We start from the raw sequence: 19560 nt of genomic DNA on the forward strand, positions 1-19560 counted from the left end.
TGTCCTAACTCCAGATTTTCACTCTTATGACTTTCAGCTTTCATTAGGACATACGTTTGAAAGTAAGAATTGTTTTCAACTCAGTCACAGGTCCCTTCTATTGTCACTGAGGTACGTGATAGGAACCTCTAACCTCAGTACAAATGGTAGTTAGTTATAGCACAGAGACCCACACACAGTTAATGCCACTAAAAGGAAAATACACGTGGATAGAAGGGCAAGAACTAACTACAAATGTAATTACCCATTGTGTGATTGTGTGTATCTCAAAAGAACATTCGGCTCTTCTTTAAAGTATAAAAGTAAATGTAAATATGGGAAATGTTAAAAAAAAATACAGCTTATGCACAATTGATCACAGTTGGACAATTTCTGGGTGCACAGAATTAAGAGAAATTTTATTAGTATGATAGCAATCATCTTTGATTTGATCCTTTGAAACTGGTCTCCCGTCATCCTGATTATAATTTTCCTAGATGTTAGCCAATCCAATGTTAAAAGTTCACTCTCTCACCTCTTTATCAATTATTTCCTATTTTGTGCTATTTTATTTTCCCATCCCTCCCCCTAATGGAAGCCAATTAGAATAATGAGGGCAAAAGGTTATATATACATCTGGTCCCCGCGTTTAACATCCTGGTTTATCTTTTATGCCTTGTTGAGAACAATGGTGAAAGGTGGGCAGGGATACCCTCTTGTATATACTTTTTATGCAAAAAAAAAAAAAAAAAGACATTCTACATTTTTCACATATGTGACATCTGAAATAACTCAGACATGGCAACATTGAGGAAATCATTGCTTCGTAGTTTCATGTTTAATTGTCAGAGCCAGGAAAGAAGGAGGTGAAGAAAGAAGGCAGGACTTGCACCGGCTGATGCTCTTTGAGGGACTGGGCTAGAGCAGGCATGGCTTTCATTATATTTAAGTGAATTAGTCTGTTTCCTTTAAACAGGAGAGATTAACAAGCCACCAAGGGCCTGCTGTGGGATTCTGACACTTTTAGTGGCTTGTGACATATGATTTGTGAATATCAATTCACCTTCAAAAGCAAAAAGCAAATCTACCATTAGCATGAGGTATGCCAAAAGCTGATTCTGGGTTAGTTTGGTTGAAATTCATTAGAAAAGGCATTTGCTAAGATGGGAAAATAAATATTTCATTTGATACAGTGACTACCTAATTTCTAAGTTATCCTTTAGACTTAGAAATGGCTATGTGTAGATGTGTTTTATATGAATGAATTTAATAAAAGAGAATACTTCAAGAACTTGGGAACTACTGGGAGGTTAAATAAAAGGGAAAGTATCAGCAATCTTAAGTAAACTTATCTTAAAACTGTGCTTTCTTAGTGAAAGAGTGTCTTCAGGCAATTTTACATCAAGACAAATATTCCTCAAACTGCAAGAAAACAAAATAAATATTTTTTCTCATATGTAAGTTAGAGATCATTGATATTAAATAAACAACAGAAGGAATTTCAAGCTGAAAGTACTGATAGAAAAATGAATTCATGGTACAAAACTATTTTAAAAACATTTCCATTTTCCATCCTCTGAAAAAATTACTGCAGGCAAACAAGTACTACTGATCAAGAGCAAGACTTCTGAAGCTGCAGGTGAAAGTTTATGAATTTATAGTTGGCAAGAGAAGCTATTTTTTTCATCTTTATATAATAATGTTGAATCAAGGAAGCACAGAATACACCAGTTTCCTTTAGTTATGAAGTTTAATTTGTGGGTGCATCATGGTGCCCACTTTGGCTCTGTTGACTGAAGGACTTCAAATTAGACCAGTTGTATCTGTATCTTCTTGAAAGACACAATAGCGTAGTGACTGAACACCCGTGAACTGAAGCCAACTACCTGGATTCAAACCCTGGTCCCGCAACTTACTAACTCTAAGACTGCAGGGAAGTTAGTCTCTTAGCAACTTCAAATTTCCCTATGGGTAAAATGGGATGAGCTAGTATTCACACGTTGGGATTGTGTTGATCATTAAATAGCACACACATAAAGTACATAGGATTAACTAAGTATTCAATACTGTTGACTATTATTATTTTGTCCTGGTCTAAAAACAGAGCTGAAGCAATATCAAACCAGAAACTAGATATCAGTACTTAACAACACTATTCACCCCATGTGCCTCAGTCATTCAGTGCTACCTAATAAAATCCTGATATACCCTTTTTTTTTTTTTTTTATTAAATCATAGCTGTTTGCAACAATGCAATCATGGGGTACAGTGTGGTGTTTTGATATACACTTTGAGATATTTTCATCAAACTGGTTGACATAGCCTTCATGTCATTTTCTTAGTTCTATGTCAAGACATTTATATTCTGCTTTTAGAAAGATTCACTTGTACCCTTGTAAGATAAACCATAGAGGTGATCCCTCCAATACCCTCCCTCCACCCATCCATCCCCCTCCCCTTGTTTGTTTGGTTTTTTTAACCTCAGGAAATGAGGATTTTCTATATAATCAAGCTTAGAGGTTATAGAGGTCTTTCTGAATTCTTCATTTATTTTTAATTTTAGAGAAAGATGAATTTAATAATTCAACTTATTCCAAGTTTTAATTTTTCCCTTTCTAGTTCCAGGCTCTATTTCATCATAAAATGTCACTATTACTAGTTTAAAAGTTTGTTATTTTAATTAGAGTGCCATTCACTGATTAAGGACGTGCAAAGGTATTGTGGCATAAGACAGAGATGGCATATGTTTATTCTATAATCATTACCAAAAAGGGAAAATATATAACTGACAACTGATGGATGACATTTTTCAGGTGAATAAGATTGGCAGTATGCAATTCAGATTCTTTAATGGTAGAAATAAGTTGATGCCTTCTTTGGGGCACAAAACATTAGGGCAAAATGCCTTCTTGCCAAGTGCCTCATAAGACGTAGGACAGCAAGACATAATGAACAACTTCCCTTGTGACATCTTTTGGGATTGGGAAAAACCAACCACACTGGTTAGGTTGGCCAGTACAGTAGTAATCACAGACTAATAAATTATGGCCAAAGTAAGTGGTTGCATACTGCTAAGCTCAGTTGAACCTCTTTTGGTTAAGCTTATTAAATGACTTTGAAGCCTTCAGTACAAAGAAAAAAATATTTTAAAAAGTGAATAGAGAAAAGGCAGCCCCTGTGGCTCCGTGGGTAGGGCGCCAGCCCCATATACCAAAGGCGGTGGGTTCGAACCCAGCCCCGGCCAAAAACTGGAACAAACAAACAAACAAAATGAATAGAGAAAAAAAGATGCATAAGAGGGTTTGTTACCTGTTGTGAATTCTTTATCAACATCTTTAGATTCATATTCCCCATGACTTTGCAGAAAATATTCCATGAGCTACATAGGACATAAATCTGACATTAAATATCTTTTTGTAGGTATAAAGAGATGTCATTTATATCAGAAGTGAGGCTGGTATTTGCATATTCAATGAAATACCTCATGTGGACAGTCACAGCTTTTACTGTAGTGTCAGTTCCAGTCATCTGAGTAAACGGTCATATGCTAAAACAGAAACTTAAATAATTTCCACAGCTGAAAAAGAAAGAATTCCTCAAAACACAGGACATTTTTGCAATAACGCATGGGACATTAAAGAACTGTTTGAGTTTGGAAGATGGTTCCCAAGGAACTACAGAATCTCATCCATTTTCCTTGTCTATGTTTCCAGCTCTGGAAGCTTCATTGCAAATTCAAGGGATGGTTTTGAGGGCTAGGTTCCTGGCAACACTCCTGAGGTTAGAGGCACGTACGTGTAAATTTCTGTGGCTTAAAAAAGAAGCAAGAGGATCCCTGGATCTCTAATTGTTTTCACAACTGTCATTATGTGTAACATCCCCGCTCTTCCTCGTAAATGGAACACTTTGACATGATGAAGAGACAGCCAGCTTGCTGGACCACCAGGTCTTCTCCTCCGTCCCTTCTGCTGTAGCACACGTGCCCTCCGACATTTATAGCAGTGAGCTGAAAATGAACCTATCTCAGATTTGTCAGAAAATCCCTTCCCCAAGCCATGGCGTATTTAAACGTAGGCATATGTTTTGACCTATTTTAACAAGTGCATCCTTTTTACAGAAGATACTGATACTTTCGCCTTTTCTAGAGTATGTGCCAAAAATAGAAAATGTACAAACGTGGATATATGCCTGAAATTCGTTCTGTCAAGTTTTTCAGATTATCTCAAGCTTAAAACACCTTTGACCCTTCCTCCCCACACCGACACACTTAGTTTGTTGTCGCTCTCAATTCTGTTGTTTCTTAGAGTTCTGCAGGTAGTTAAGGATCACTCAGAGATGTTCGTTAACGTTCAGGGTTTGCTGCATGAACATGGTATTTGTCTCTTTTCTCCAACTTGGTGCAGTATTTCTGGAAAGAGACTTTTATAATTTACATGTTGAGCAAACTCCTTCTGATCGTGGGATCCCCAACCCCCGTTTCAGAAAAATCGATTCTTGCTCCTCATTATCATGACCTATTTCCAACCCGGCCTTCCTCCTCTTCTGCTCTGAGCTTTTCTTCTACATCATTATTCTAAGGAAATTTCTTTTTGTAAAGAGAAATGAGTAGGGGCTGAAGTTCAAATTAGAATACACAGCTGTTTCTGTGGCCATTCTATAACTAAAAAAATTTTTAGACACCTTCCAGAGATTTGAATGGACCTGGGCTATTTTTCTAGTCTCAGAGAATATAAGTAAAATATCTTCGAATGCCAGCAGGATTGGTAGGATTTATCCTCACTCTAGCAAGCTCTCTGTGTCTAGGTGATCCCGGGTCATATCTCTTACCCAGTTCCCTTGCACAAGAGCCCTATTCTCAATTGCATCCCCCTTTCCTAGTATCACCACCTTCCCTCTCTGCTCAAATTACTCCATCCCCAGCACTCAGTAGACAATGAGTGTTACGGAGATAAAGACGGAAGCTTCATAACAGTCTGAACTATGGGGTGTCACGGGCAGCCTCGGCTTGGCAGAAGCCTCCTTACCGTGAGACTTGACGGCAAAACATTTATTGGCTGCCTGCAACTTCGTTGCCCGTCACTGTGACAGAAACTAATTTTCTGTAAGAGGAAAAGCCAGTTTTAGAATCCTGCTTTTTTTCCCAGGCCCTAAACATTCAAGTGATATAAACAGATGTGATCATGAATTTTAGGAGAATTGTGGAAATATTCTGAGATGGGAGAGGCTTTAACGTAGGATGTGACATGAATTCTACCCACAGTGAGAGAAGACAGATGATGCAAGGTATTTGTTTCAATGAGAGCAATTACATAATATATTGAAACATTGAAAACATCCTTCAAAAAGCGTCACTTACTGACTTTGCTACGATTTTGGTATCTGTCGCCTCTAGACCTCAGTTTGAAAGCTAAACCCAAGTGTAGCAGTTTGCCTCTAGAAGGTGATTGGGTCATATGGGCTCTGCCTTTACGGATGGATTAATGCATTCATGAATTAATGGATTAGTGGATGAATTGATCACTGGGTCATCACGGGAGTGGGACTGAAGACATTATAAGAAGAAAAAGAGGAGCCTGAGCCAGCGTGCTGACCCCCTTGGCTGTGGGACACTTCCTGTTGCCTCGATACTTTGCAGAAAGTCCTCACTAGCAAGAAGGCCCTCGACAACTTTGCTAGATGTTTGACGTATGTTATTTTGTTTAATCCTTTCAGAGGGAACGAGGACACAGAAGCTTAGAGCTTGTCTCCGTCACACAGTAAACAAGAGGTGGAAATGGTGCTGGGATGTTTGCATCTAGTTGAGTCCATGCTTAGTGCTTTTCACCATAAGATGCTGCTTTTTTTTTCTGTCAAATTATTCTTAATTTGGGCCACACAAAGTTGTCACAGGCTGCTATATTACTTTCCGAGGGCTATTGTAACAAATTACCACAGAGCAGTGGTTCAAAATAACAAGAATTTATTTTCTCACAGTTCTGGAGGCCGTAAGTCTAACACCAATTCCACTGGGCGGAAACCAAAGTGTTGGCAGGGCTGCGTGCCCTCCAGAGGCTCTCCAGGGGAGCCGCCATTCTCTGCCTCAGTCAGCTTCTGGAACCACATTCCTCAGCTCATGACTCTTCTGCTCAGTCCACAGCCAGCAGTGTGGCATCTTCAAACCTATTTCTATCCTCAAATCACCTTTTGCCCTCTGTGTGTATCTAATCTCCCTCTGCTTCCCTTTTATCAGGACATTTGTGATGGCATTTAGGGCCTCCCTGGATAATCCAAGATAACCCTTTCAGCTCAAAATCATTAATTTAATCAACCTACAAAACTTCGTCATATAAAGTAATAGGCACAGGTTCCAGGAATCACAAATCTTACCATCTGAATAACCTAAATCAGGCATGGATGAGACTCTGAGTATGATCTGCCCTGGGGCAAAGTTATCCTCCATCACTCATCCTATAAAAGTAACTGATCAGTTCTCAAAACATAAGGGTGAAACCAACATAATAATAACAATCATAAACATCCTCATTCCAAAAGGATAAAAGTGCTAAGGGGAAATAAATCACCAATCCCAAGCAATTTCAAAACCAAGCAGGGCAAGCTCCCTTAGGTTTCAAGGTCTGGGAACAATCATCCGTGGCTTGAGGTCCTGCCTCTGTGTCCAAGGCACCTCCTTTGTGCCTAAGGCTCTGTAGTCAGAGGGATTTTTTTTTGAAAACTATCATATGTTTGTAGCTAAATTTTGTGCCTGTAGAATTTTGGGAGTCTGACAGCCTTTCTTCATTGTGTTTTTTGACCCTTTTAGTTCATGTCATCTGTGTTTCTGCTGATACAACATTCTCAAAAACTTGGCGAGCTGTCTGTGTCTGTCTTGGGGACTCATGCCACGAGAGGCTTGTCCACAGACCTTTCCCATATAATCTCATGGGAGATTGTTTTCGTTGAGATGACTGAGGAAATCCACCAGTCACGCGTCTCAGCTCTTCAGCCCTCGTGTAAGCTTGGTGGCCTTCTCCTTAGAGCATACCCTCCTAGCCATGAATCTCCTCACTTAGTATCTTTTGCAATCAGGATAGGCTGGAAATTTTGCAGATCATCAAATGCTGTTTGCATTTTGCTTAACAGGTCTCCCTTTGCTTTTCCTCCTCCCTCTTTTACTACGAGCAGTAAGAAGAAACCAAGGTCATCTTTCAACACTTTGCTTCAAAATTTCCTCAGCAAATTTGCCACTTAGAAATTCTGGTTTGCACACAACTGTAGGATATAGGGCAGTTAAGTTTCTGACACTCTATAGCAAATATTGTCTGTCCTCCAGTTTCTAATAATCCATTCTTTATTTCCTCCTGAGATCTCACCAGAAACACTTTGATTACTCGTATTTCTACCAAAATACTGTTTAGGATGATATATATGTGTGTGTATAAGTTTATGATGGTATATATGTGTGAGTATATGTGTATCCATATACATATGATGTAGGCTTTCTCGACCGTACCTCTCCTCTCCTCCTAAGATCTCCGCAGAGCTCTTTTAATGTTCATATTCCTACCGTAATCACCTCTGTGAAAGCTTTACCATATAAAGGAACATTCACAGAGTCTGGACATTAGGACACAATGTCTTTGGGTGACCATTATTTAGGATACTATAGCTATTATTTCCTAATGTACTGTGTCCTGAGATGTGGCCCTTAATCTATGAAGTGAATATACTAAACTATTTTCATAATTAGCTCAATATACTCATTTTGTAGATTACATCTCCAAGGCCAAGATAAAGTAAATGATCTGCTTGAGATCATATAGTAAATATTTTGACATAGCCAAGGCTACAAACCATCTCTCTTCACTCCCACTCTTTGCAGTATCTTTTCCTTCCTCACTAAAATAATTAGTAAGAATTGCTCATTTCAAATGCCACCAAATTATCCCAGAATCCAAACACAACTCTAAAACCTAAAAGACTATCTCACATCAAGCAGGAATTTTAGAGGGCAGCAAAGTCATTGCTAATCACCACCAACCATAATTAATAGTAACCTCTGATAGGAAAATTAGAGAAATACAAAAAATTATCCAGTTTGTGAGTATATAATTTTCGTTCAGAAATTTAGAGGAACTTAAGTGCTTTACAGTCAGTTAAGTAATGATAGTCTTGTTAACATTTATTTTGTGGGTTCTCAGAATTATGGAACTTAGAACTGAATGAAATTTTATGAGAACATTTATTTCACTTTTAGTTAGGTAGTATAGTAGTCACACATCCCAGACCAGATGACTGAACTAAAATCCAAGTAACGTGACCAAGGTCATGCAGTTAAAAGGAGAAATTTACTTAGTAATAAATATATAAAAGAAGACCCATTATACACCAGACACTATTTTAAGTACTTGCATGTAAAGGTCACCGAGATGTCCTCACCCTCAACAACTTTTCTGTTTAGGAGAAAACTAGATAGGTAAATAGTCAATTAATCAAATGTAGAATTGTAAAATTATAAGGCCAAGTACCGGGTTCTGGGAGAGCGCAAATTTTGAGAGGATAGTAGAGTGGTCAGGAATGCTTCCCAGAGATGGGTCTAACTGAAATCTGAAAGAAAGGAAAGCTGGAGACGAAAGCAGGAATACCATTCTGGGCAGTCCCAGGAGTATCTTCAAGGGCTAACCCTGAGGATACAAGGATAAAATCAAGCTAACATTAACTCCACCCTTCTTCTAAGTCCAGATTAACACACCTTCTCCCTTCTCTGTACATCTTGAAGGAGGCACCCCATTCTCCCCATGGGGTTCCCTTCCAGCTGCCTCTTCAAAGCAGTTCTCCAGCCATGTCATTTGGTAGAGTTCCCAGGTGGTTTTTAAAGCACTCACTTGCTTCCTCCATAGCCCTCACCTCAATCTTTTTTATCACATATTTCTTGGTTTGTTGTTCTTGTTGTTGTTGGTTTTTGATGCTATCTATAGAGTATAAGTTCACTGAGAGCAGAAATGCTAACTTTCCTCAATACCTTATGGTCTCAGTATCTCACTGAGTACCTGACATGAAGCAGACATTCAAATTTCTGCTGAATGAGTCAGTGAATGAATACATGATTTTATTTCATCTTTACCATGTAGGAAAGAGGTATGGCTCATATCCTTGTTTTACTGATGAAGTTATATGAGATCAGCCAATTAAGTTCACAAACTCATCATAGAAAAAGTGCCACGTCTCTCATTGCTGAATATCACTACCTCCCCAGAGGGCCACAGGGAGTACTTCAAAGGTGAGCGTAAGTTCACGAACTTAGTTGTCAGCTCTCATATACTCTCATCTGGGAATTTCCATCCAGGCTTGTGGTTTCAAAGTCCACTTCCACTCTGGGCCTTTATGTTCATTTGCTTTGAATCAAAGCCTACACTTTTAATCACTCGATCATACTGCCTGACTGGTAGGGACGGGGACTCAGCCTTCCCTACTTTGATTCCATGGCTGGGATTTCTTCTGGGGGATTCCTCTCAGATCACAGGTTCTCACTGCAGTTACTTTAACAACCGTCAAATGCCAGGGCTCGGGCTCTATTTGGCTCACACCTTTCTCGTCCTGTCACTCCTTTTCCAGGGCTGCTGCTCAGCTTGATATTCAGGTCCCTGTCTTCATCACTCCAGGAAAACATCTCCTCCTCCCTTCACAGTAAGTGTGGGACCCTTGACGGCCTCTTCTCCTTTTCCCTTTTACTATATGGTCTCTACCATCCCTCTTGCTTCTTGGGTATCAACATTAAAATACTTTTATGCATTTTTGTTCATCAAGTTTTTATACTATCATCTAATTAATATCTCTAGCACTTTTTTCATATTTATAGAAATCATATCTTTCTACAGAGATATTCTAAAAAAGAGATCTGGTAATTACTGCTATTAATATCCTTATAAATATATTTCACTTTGTTTCATTTTGCGTCATAAATGGCACGTATATCAGTGTCATATGTTAACATTTTCTACATGTTACAGAATATTAATTAAATTCTATCAATAAAATTACCTAACATTTGAAAACAATTGAAAAAAGACATCTGACTTTTAATTATTATTACAGTAACAGATAAATGTAACATGTATAAATTGTCAGATTCTATATATAATAAATATAAAATCTAATTCAGCAATGAGTGCCAAAAATTTTTTTCTCAGAAGTGAACACGTTTACAATTTAAATTCAGGTTCTAACTTTTATCAGTGGTTCAAAATATTCCTAACAAAGACATGTGCATTTCTATAGTTGGTTAATCAAAGTCCACTTACATATATATTTTATATTACTTCCCCACTAATAACCACTATTAATAAGAACACAGATTCTGTTTTAAAAGACTACCTACATTTGGTTGGAATTTAATAATAATCTAAGGGACATTCTGGAAGTTGGAAATATCAAAGCCCTCCAAATCAGCATTCACTTTCTTTGAAAGAAATGATGATCAAGATTGAAGAGAAGTAAGAATTAGATTTCCTAAATCACCTTCACTTTCTCTTACAGGAGTCCTGACAAAGGCAGAAAGGTAAGGAAAATGACAAAGTAGCCAGTAAGTATTACAGGTCCTAAAACAAAAAAATTAGACGTAAAGTAAAGGTGAACCTGCCGCGAGAGTTACCTAGAGAGTCAATCTGGAGGAAATATGCGGCATGACGACCGACTGACAACACTATTCCTCCTCAGAAAGGCACTATCTAAGGTGTGCCCACTTCACTAAGGCTTGAGTTCTGGGATACCCAAGACTTCACTGGAAATTCAAAATGAGAAGGCGTGTCCAGTGGAGTATGTTGAAGAAGATACATTGCATTGTCGAAGATTTTTATGCATAGAACATATATGATCCGTTTTGAATGTTACATACCCAAAAGTATCGAGGCCTCTGGCCCTGAGCATCATGTGGGGTGCTAAGAAGTGCTGCTGAAGGTCCCTCGCCTCAAAGGGACGCGCCGTCTTTATAAGCCAGGGAAAAAGCCAAACACAGCCAACCAAGTAGGAAAAAGGAAAAATCCAATCAACCAAGCAAGGTGGAGAAATTAATGGAATGATGAAGAAACAGTAAAATATCAGGGATTCACAACGGCCTCAAAAGTGTGTTGTCATAGAATGCCTTAAAGCAAAACTTAGAAGTTAATTAGCCATGAATTGTAAAAAAAAAAAATCTATGAATAAGCAAATTGTCCTCAATGGACAATCAATATCTTTTTTTAAAAAAAAAAGGCTAAGGATAAAATAACATGTATATTTGTTAGCAAAGCATGTTAAGACAAGGTCCCTGAAAGAATGCAATAATGATCATAGAAAAAATACTAAAATTCCTTTGTAAAAGCTCTAAATCTTGAGGCTATCCTATGCTATTCACAATTAAGTTGCATTTAACCCACATTATTCAGAATTAATTTATAGTAGTGGTAAAATTATGAAGTTTGTTTAGTTAAAAATTTGAAGTTTGGGGTACATCAACTTAATCTATATTTTGCCTTTTACTAGCGTTAGAGGATTCATTACTATCTCAGTGAGATCATTCATCGTAGGAAGCATGCCAAACATTTGAGCATTCTTGATTAATAACACAAATACTGACAGATTAGGAATAGGTAAAGGTGGATAGATTTAACTTGAAGAATTATTAGGTGAACTATAAAATGAGTCAATGCTTTACTGCCAGCACTATGAATCTATCAAATGGTAATTGGATGCACGTGTTAACAGCAGTAAAAAGTCACTGTCCAGTTTTCCACCTTACATGGGAATCTACTCTGTGTGTCTTCTTTGATTTATTATTCCAATTAGAACATAGTGTTCAAAGAAAGAACACAGCTGATCTGATTTAAAAGCAAGGGAGCCTTTAAAGCCATTATTTTGTGGGTGACCTGGCTCCCTTTTATATATCTCGAAACTTTCTATTTGTATAAATTCTATACATATTAAATACTGGGTTTTAATTCTGTGAGGCACCAACATTTTGTACTCATTAATTCAGGATCATAGTTATCACTGGTGGCTTCCCAAGATGCAAGTATATTTCCTTTCACGAATTTCAAAGGCACATTGCTTTGTATTTATGTTGACTGACTGTCACAGGTAAAGGTAACATGTACTGGGGAAAAAAGAAGACCTATTATAAAAAGCAAATATTTTATATATGCAAAACCATGGAACAAAGACCCGTGGTCAAAGGGCAAATGCAAGTGATCTTAGATCATTGCGGTATCCCATGAAAGATTCAGAAAGTTCTGCATAAAGGAGAAGGATTTGAGACCAAACGAAGTTCATTACATTTCTTGACTGTGCTAAAACTGCATGAAAATTACATGAACATGAATGCTATGCCCTGTCTTACTGGAAAATTAAAAGAGATCTTTAATTTCTGGAAGGAAAATGCTAATATTTTACTTACTTACTTAAGCAAACATCAACTATTAATGTTGACAAATGTTGGAACAGTAATACTAAAAATGTCATTTGAATTACTCTTTATTGCAGAGTTCACAGAATTAATGTTAAGATAGATTAAAATCACTTTGAACTAACACACATGTATTACTCTCCTTTCTGAAGCATAATAAAGAAATATCATTGGCAGGGCAATTTTGGATAAGCAAGTAGACATGCAAGGCTTAGGGAAGATGGAGATGTCCGTAGGCAGCTCATAAATGTGAGGAACGTTAGTTCCATTTCAAATGAGCTGTCAACTTTTTCCAGCATTTTGGCTTGTAGGAAGTTAGACGTTGGGATAATAAATGTAGTTTGCATCCGAACATTAAGGTAATTGTAAAGGAATTTAAGGTGCTCATTTGTGCTCTGCTGTACATGCACCAGAGTTCTAAAGAAATGCACCAGAATAGGTTTTTCACTCTGAACTGGATAGTAAAAATGTAGAAGAAATACGCATACAATAGTTTCTTTGATCCTACCAGAAACAATTCTTCTCTTCCTCTTTTTAAAAACTCTGTGATTAGGCCTGAGTGGTGGCTCACTCCTGTAATCCTAGCACTCTGGGCGGCCAATGTGGGAGGATCCCTGGAGCTCTGGAGTTTGAGAGGAGCCTGAGCAAGAGTGAGACCTGCTGAGCATTGTGGTGGCAGCACAATGTGGTACCACATTGTGGTAGTTCCAAGGACTCAGGAAGCTAAGGCTGGAGGATCGCTTGGACCCAGGACTTTGGGGTTGCAGTGAGCTAGGCCAATGCCATGGCACTCTAGCATGGGCAACAGAGAGAGACTTTGCCTCCCAAAAAATCATAAAAACTCAACTCTGTGCTTAAGTGATATTTTTTGAAAACTCTTGCTTTTAAAGAGTAGGCCACACCTGGGATAGTACATTACTTAGATACTCAAGACCTACAGATCAGTGTCTCTGAATTCCCATGCTCTAACACTGGTATGTGATTCCTGCCAACTGTTTTCTTGGGTTTCTTCTAGTAGGTGGTTATAAATCAGGTTTATGAAGAGGAAACTCTCTTGAATTGTGCATTTTCAGTGGATTTATGATAAAGCCATCAAGGTGGAGGGTCCATATGGTAGGAATGCAGTAAAGGTAACAGGACAGCGTCATGTAAACATTAAATACAGTACCTTCCACCTTCATAAATCTCCGATGCTCATGATTAAATGCTGGTGGTTATAAATTTTGCAACCAAATTCTAGAAACAACCTCAACTGAAATAAGATACCAGTGGAAGCCATAAATTGTTCATAGCTTTTTCTCCCCAGAAAACATTAGTGTGTTTATTAGGAAATAATATTTTCTTCAACAATTATTTTTCTCACTGTATTTAGCTTCCTGCACTAAGCTCTAGTTCTGATTAAAAAATAGTAATAGAAGCCTTTCACCCTAGACAATCATCTGTCATTTGTATGCAGTGAAATGCCTTTCTGATTTGCAGACTCATTTTAAAGCTTTCTTAATATATCTACCTTTAAGTCTCCAAGATGTTGCCCTTTTTAAAGTCATCTACCAGAAGTTTCTGGAACAGCCCAATTTCCCACAGGTATTTACAATCAAATTATTTTATTACACATGGGAACAATTAAGCATTTGGCCCTCAGCTGTAAACAATTACTACTCACAATGACATTCATGGGGTTTTCTTAAATAGTCATGTATTCCTAATGACCTCTGTTATCATAAGTGAGATTAATGTATGCATATTTTGTGTGTGTCCACAAGCAATTATATTTCCAAACACAATATTAAAAGAGAGATTTCACCTGGATAATATACTAACATTGTCTGACACCAAGTGGCTACCTTCACTGATCTAATGTATTTCATGCCTATCTCACTCCCCTTTTACTTCTGTTCCAATTCAATTCTAAAGAGCTCCTGGCGTCCACAATAAAAAACAAGTAAGGTTTTGGGTAATTTGGTTTTTTGATATTTGAGGTGTCTAATTCTAATAACTTGATAGCAGTGTTAGAAGTAGCCGAGAGGTATAGTAAATAAGGAGAGATAGAGCCAAATAGGGTTAGGCTTCAATCCTGGTTCTGCCCAATTCTAATTGAATGACCTTGGACAATTTACTTTTTAAGCTTTTGTTTTTATGTTTGAAAAATGTGCATCGTCCTAGCTAAATCATAGTCCTATGGCGAGTATCAAATAAAATATATATTTAAAGAGAAAAGGCACATGACACATATTTGAAACATATCGATTTCTCTATTCCCCCCACCCCCCATTCTCCCTTCCTAGAAAGGCCCATCAGCTCTGTGACTTTCCAATTTGGGAATCCATCCTTAGTTGTCTCAAGTTTAGGGATACATTTTCCTTTCACTAGATTCCTCTTTTATAGAAATGACAACCATGGGAGAAGCCCACAGCTGTTTTACTCATGTCCAGAAATAAGTCAACTGGTCCCAGTGGCAAGGGTACCTAACAGCTGTATCCAGCCTTTCTAAGAGGCCAGAGCTGGAGCCGAGTGGTTATGTTTCAAGGGCAAAGCTCCACATGTAAAGAATGATAAAACAAAACCTAAATGAGCCTGCACATATCTAGTGACAGATACACCACAGCGATCCTAAATTATTCAAGCTTTCTCAGACTTCTAGCAGGAGAAACATAATTTACCTCCACTCTCTTTATTCCACTTTCATAGGATGCCCAAGAAGGAATCAAAAACAAATTATTATAATCCCCTAAACTAAGAAGAGTTTCTTTAGCACATGGAATATTTTTAGAACCATCCAATTTCTGGGATTGAACTTTGGGAATCAAAGTTAAAATAATTCTGTAATACTTATGGGTTATTTCTTTACTTTTCTTTTGTTAGCATTTTGCTGGGGAAAAAGCTAGCAAAACAGCTGTTTAATTACCCAGGACATCACAAACATATAACCTCTTAGCTAAGACGTTACTGTATTTTAGCAGCATTAATACCAGAGTTAAAAGTAACAAAGGAAACTGATCTTCCAATAAGCAGATCTCAAAAGAACAGCTTTCTTTCTCTAATGAGAATAATTAATAACCTGTTTAGGAAAATGTTACTGAAATGTGGTTTTTGGAAAAGGAACTGACACTCTTTAGAGGTCAGATATCCTAATATTTAACAGGCTACCATTTGGTGTGCTGGTGGCTGGCTACCCTGTAGGCATGGCAAGAGTTTGTTCACATGTAATTACGCAACATTTAGACAATATTTTCCTGACACCATGTATTTCAGCTGAATCAGTCCAGTTGGAAATTGTAGCAGCATTCCGATTACCCAGCCACAAGTGAAATTAAGTCTTTTTCAACCTCTGCTTGTCACTTGCTATGTGTTGATACAGATGTTCTTGGAAAGCCTACATTATTTATGATTTGATAACATTTAGCCAAGTGAACCTCTCTCCTTTCATTTTTATCCATTGATTAAGATTTCGTTGCTATGTAAAATATTTAGCTTGTAACTTTAACAAGAAAGATTAACATACCTTGCCACACAGAAGAGATACAAGTACATTTTGGACAATTAGGATGGAAGTTTTCCAATCCATTTCATACAATAAAAACTGTATGCTTTTCTCTTTGTAGGTAATTCATATTGTAAATATAAAATTCAATGTGTATCATGGAAATCCTTTTGCTAAATAATCACACAGTGATCGTTATTTTAGAAAACAGTAATTTAAGGTGCATAATCTAAAATGGTACAGATTTGTTTTTTATTTTTTAATTCCCAGCACTCTGCTCAGTCCACTGTGTGGACATCTTCTTCCCCATCCTCCTAATCGAATGACATTACAAATATTTTGTTTTAGAAGTAAACAAAGATTTTAGATTTTAATCAAGAACCGTAGAGGCTACACATAGTATCCAATGAACTGAAACAACAAATACCTTTGAGGCAAAAGTAATCTTTACCATTAATGATAGACACTTTCTATGAATCAGAATGGACTCTGATTAATATCTTTAGTACTAAACCTAAAATGGAACACTTTAAAATACTTCTATGAATAATTTTATTACTTGTAAACATATCGTTAATTTTAGTAACTAGAAGTAGTAGCTGAGGAGGAATGGAACTCAATGTTCAACGTGTGTGAGTTCCCAAGGAAGAAAATGAAGTCTTGATTCTTAGAAATCTTAACTCAAAAATAAATGCTAGTACCTGGTACTTTCTGAAACAAGGAATCTTGACATACGTGCTGCACAAATTTAGGTTAGCTGACAAATACATGCTTGGACATCCCCAATACACAACCAATACACAGGAAAAGTTCCATTAAAGGCAACTTGGCAGTTACCACTGAGGTAATGCTAAGTGCTCATTACAGATGTTTAAATGTCATTGTCTGCTGTCTTCAGTGTGCCTTGACATAGCCTTGGGATCCTTTCAAATAACAATCAATAGAAGATGAATAAGTCTCACCACTTGAAAGTAACCAGGAAAGGAAGCAACAGAGTAATCTGGCTTTGGTGGATTGATTCAAGAAGAAACACAGTATCCACCCCTTCTCTCCTCCTCCCTCCCCCTATCCAGCCCACACCCATACTAGGAGGAGAAAGGGGGAGAGAGAGAGATTGAGAGAAAGACAGAGAGAGAGAGAGAGAAGCTTCTGGGGATCCCAGGCATAATGTGTAGTGAGGAGAAAACCTCACCGTATGGGAGAAACTATAGCCATGGAGACGGACTTATGACTTTTATTTTGAAAATAAAAGAATGACAATGAAATGTGTGTGAGGTCTGTATGAATCCAGTCCCAGATGTTTACAATGTTGTAGTAGTATGGCTCTGCAATATGAGAGGTTTCAGAAGAAACAGTACAACAGGACACCACAAAGCAGCGCATACGCTATTGACAATGCAGACAGGAGCATCATGTTACCAAGAGGGAAGGAGGCAGGAGACAAACAGCAGCGGTACTGCCTGAAAAGCCAACTTCGTGGACTGCAAGCACTCAAACCAACATAAGGGACCAGGAAAAGAAGAAAAGACAGAAAAAGAATAATCAAAACCAGAAAAAATGCTTTTCACTTCTATCTAGAGGTGGTGGGGTAAAAGGATGGGGGTGGGAAAGTACTTTCCTCTCTTAAATAAAGTTTCCATAAAGCCCCTATAATTGACAGTGGATAATTATTTTCAGCTTGAGGAGCCTGTCCCAAAACTCGTAACAAGATTGCCAGTGAAAAGAAACAAAATGTGTTTACTTGAGCTACATCCAGGAGGAAGGAAAAGGAGATCTTTGGACAAGGTGGGGAAGGGCGGTGGAGGCAGAAAAGGGCATCTTTGCCCCGCAGCCGCTCTCTCGGTGCCCTGCGTGGTCCAGCAAGTGACAGGATATACCGGAGAGAGGGGCGGAAAGGGTGGCGAGGGGTGGGGGTGTGGAGAGAGGCGCCTAGGGGAGACGAAGCAGCACAATGTATATACCGGGAGGGGGGGTGATTTAGTGTGAAAGTATCCCACTTAATCGTTTTACAGGGGTTGGGGACGTAAATATTTAGCTGGCCACATCTGGAACAGATTTCTCCCCCCACGGTGTGGGGTGGGGGCGGATAACTGGAAGAACTGGGAGCGCGCGTTCGTGACTTACTGTACGGGCAGTTCTCCTTCTTGGTACCGCCGACCTTCCCGTTCTTCTCAATCTTGAGAAAGTACTTAGTGAAAGAGAATAGCTTTCTCCAGCGGACATCTCCTTGGAGGTGATTGTAGCTCCGCACGTGCCTCCCCGCACTGGAAGGAGAGGAGAAGGAGGAGGAAGAAGAGTTGGTGGCTTCGGGTGACACCATGTCCTGACCAAGGGCTTGGCAGGTGGCAGGGACTGAAGACACCAAGAACAGCAACAAGAAGCAGCAGCAGCAGCAGCCGGGCAGGTGGGGAAAGGCTGAGGCACAATGTGTCAGTATCCATTTCCACATTGTACTGAAACTCTCGGCACTGGAAATTGTCTCATCAGAAGGAACATACTGGAAGGGTAAGACCTGGGGCAGGGCAGGGAAACAGCTGAAGGTGGTTGCTGCTGGTTAGCTCCCTCTGGGCGCGGATCTGGCCAGAAGCGAATGCGCCAACATCCATAACTCCTCGGGAGAGCCGCTGTCCTCGCTCCTTTCTCGGATTCTCCGCCTGCGCCTCTCCAGTCTCCGGGCGAATGGTGGACGTGGGTGGCCGCCGCAGCCGGAGCTTGCAGTGGTGGTGGCGGTCACCAGCGCTCTTCGCTCCCCCAGGAATTACTTTGTTCTCTTCTCACTCCTTTCTTCACCATGTTAGATGCAAAAAGGGTCTGAAAAACAGATGACAGCACGGTGAACAAAACCCAAAGGGGGTGGCGTGGGAGGTGGGGGGAGGTATCCGCGCCCCTCTGCGGTTGGCACCTTCTGGTCCCTCTCGGCAGAGCCCTCGCCTGCTAACCACTTCTAAAAGTGTGTCCTTTAGGAGTTGTCAGAACTGGAGGCAGCTGCCCGGTCGCCGTTGTTTCCTTCCCCGTCTTCTTTTCTGTTTTTAGTGGTGCCTGTTGATTTGAAGCCTCCAGAAAGTCACTTTTTGTTTGGGGGGACGGCGGCTGGTGTTTTGTTTGGCCCTAGCCCCCACCCCCCTTCCTTGGAAAGCCGCTTTGTAAACAGGTTGAAGCCTGGAGTCTGAATGTCAGTGATTCTAAGCCAGAGGTGGGCTCTGCCTCTGCTGGTCAAACCTCATTTGCTGGGGTGGAGGAGCGGGGGGAGGGGGTCAAACGGCGGTGGGACATCTGAAACCCTCGGCTGCTGGGAACGCCAGGGAGAGGGAGGGAGGAAGGGCTGAGAGGGGGGAGAGCAGGGGAGCAAGAAGAGAGCGCGATGCCTTTGCGCGGAGCTGGGGGCTGCGGGGTTCCTTCTGCCGCCGCAGCCTCGCCTCTGCCGGCGCCTCCCGCCCAGGCCAGTTGCTGCCAAGCGCCCTGTGCTCGCAGCGCTGGCCACCAGCGGCGGCTGTACCCTCCTGCTCCCCAACTTCGCTGGCCACCGGCGGCGGCTGTACCCTCCTGCTCCCCAACTTCGCTGGCCACCGGCCGCGGCTGTACCCTCCTGCTCCCCAACTTCGCTGGCCACCGGCAGCGGCTGTACCCTCCTGCTCCCCAACTTCACTGGCCACCGGCAGCTGTACCCTCCTGCTCCCCAACTTCG

The 19560-nt window shown here is 39.9% G+C and overlaps 1 protein-coding gene across 1 annotated transcript in view; it reads right to left on the minus strand.

The window, feature by feature from the left end:
- Window positions 1–19306, minus strand: part of FGF10 (fibroblast growth factor 10) — a 78893-nt gene extending 59587 nt beyond the window's left edge. The window contains exons 1-2 of the mRNA XM_012807077.1: window positions 18778–19306; window positions 18000–18686 (exon numbers count right to left, since the gene is read on the minus strand). Coding sequence (XP_012662531.1) covers window positions 18000–18324 — 325 coding nt within the window. The 5' untranslated portion in view covers window positions 18325–18686; window positions 18778–19306. The remainder of the gene's footprint in view (window positions 1–17999; window positions 18687–18777) is intronic.
- Window positions 19307–19560: the final 254 nt, after the last annotated feature.

The sequence above is a fragment of the Otolemur garnettii genome, unplaced genomic scaffold (assembly GCF_000181295.1).
Source record: "Otolemur garnettii isolate 467f Iridium unplaced genomic scaffold, OtoGar3 scaffold00063, whole genome shotgun sequence".
In the NCBI taxonomy this organism is placed as follows: domain Eukaryota; kingdom Metazoa; phylum Chordata; class Mammalia; order Primates; family Galagidae; genus Otolemur; species Otolemur garnettii.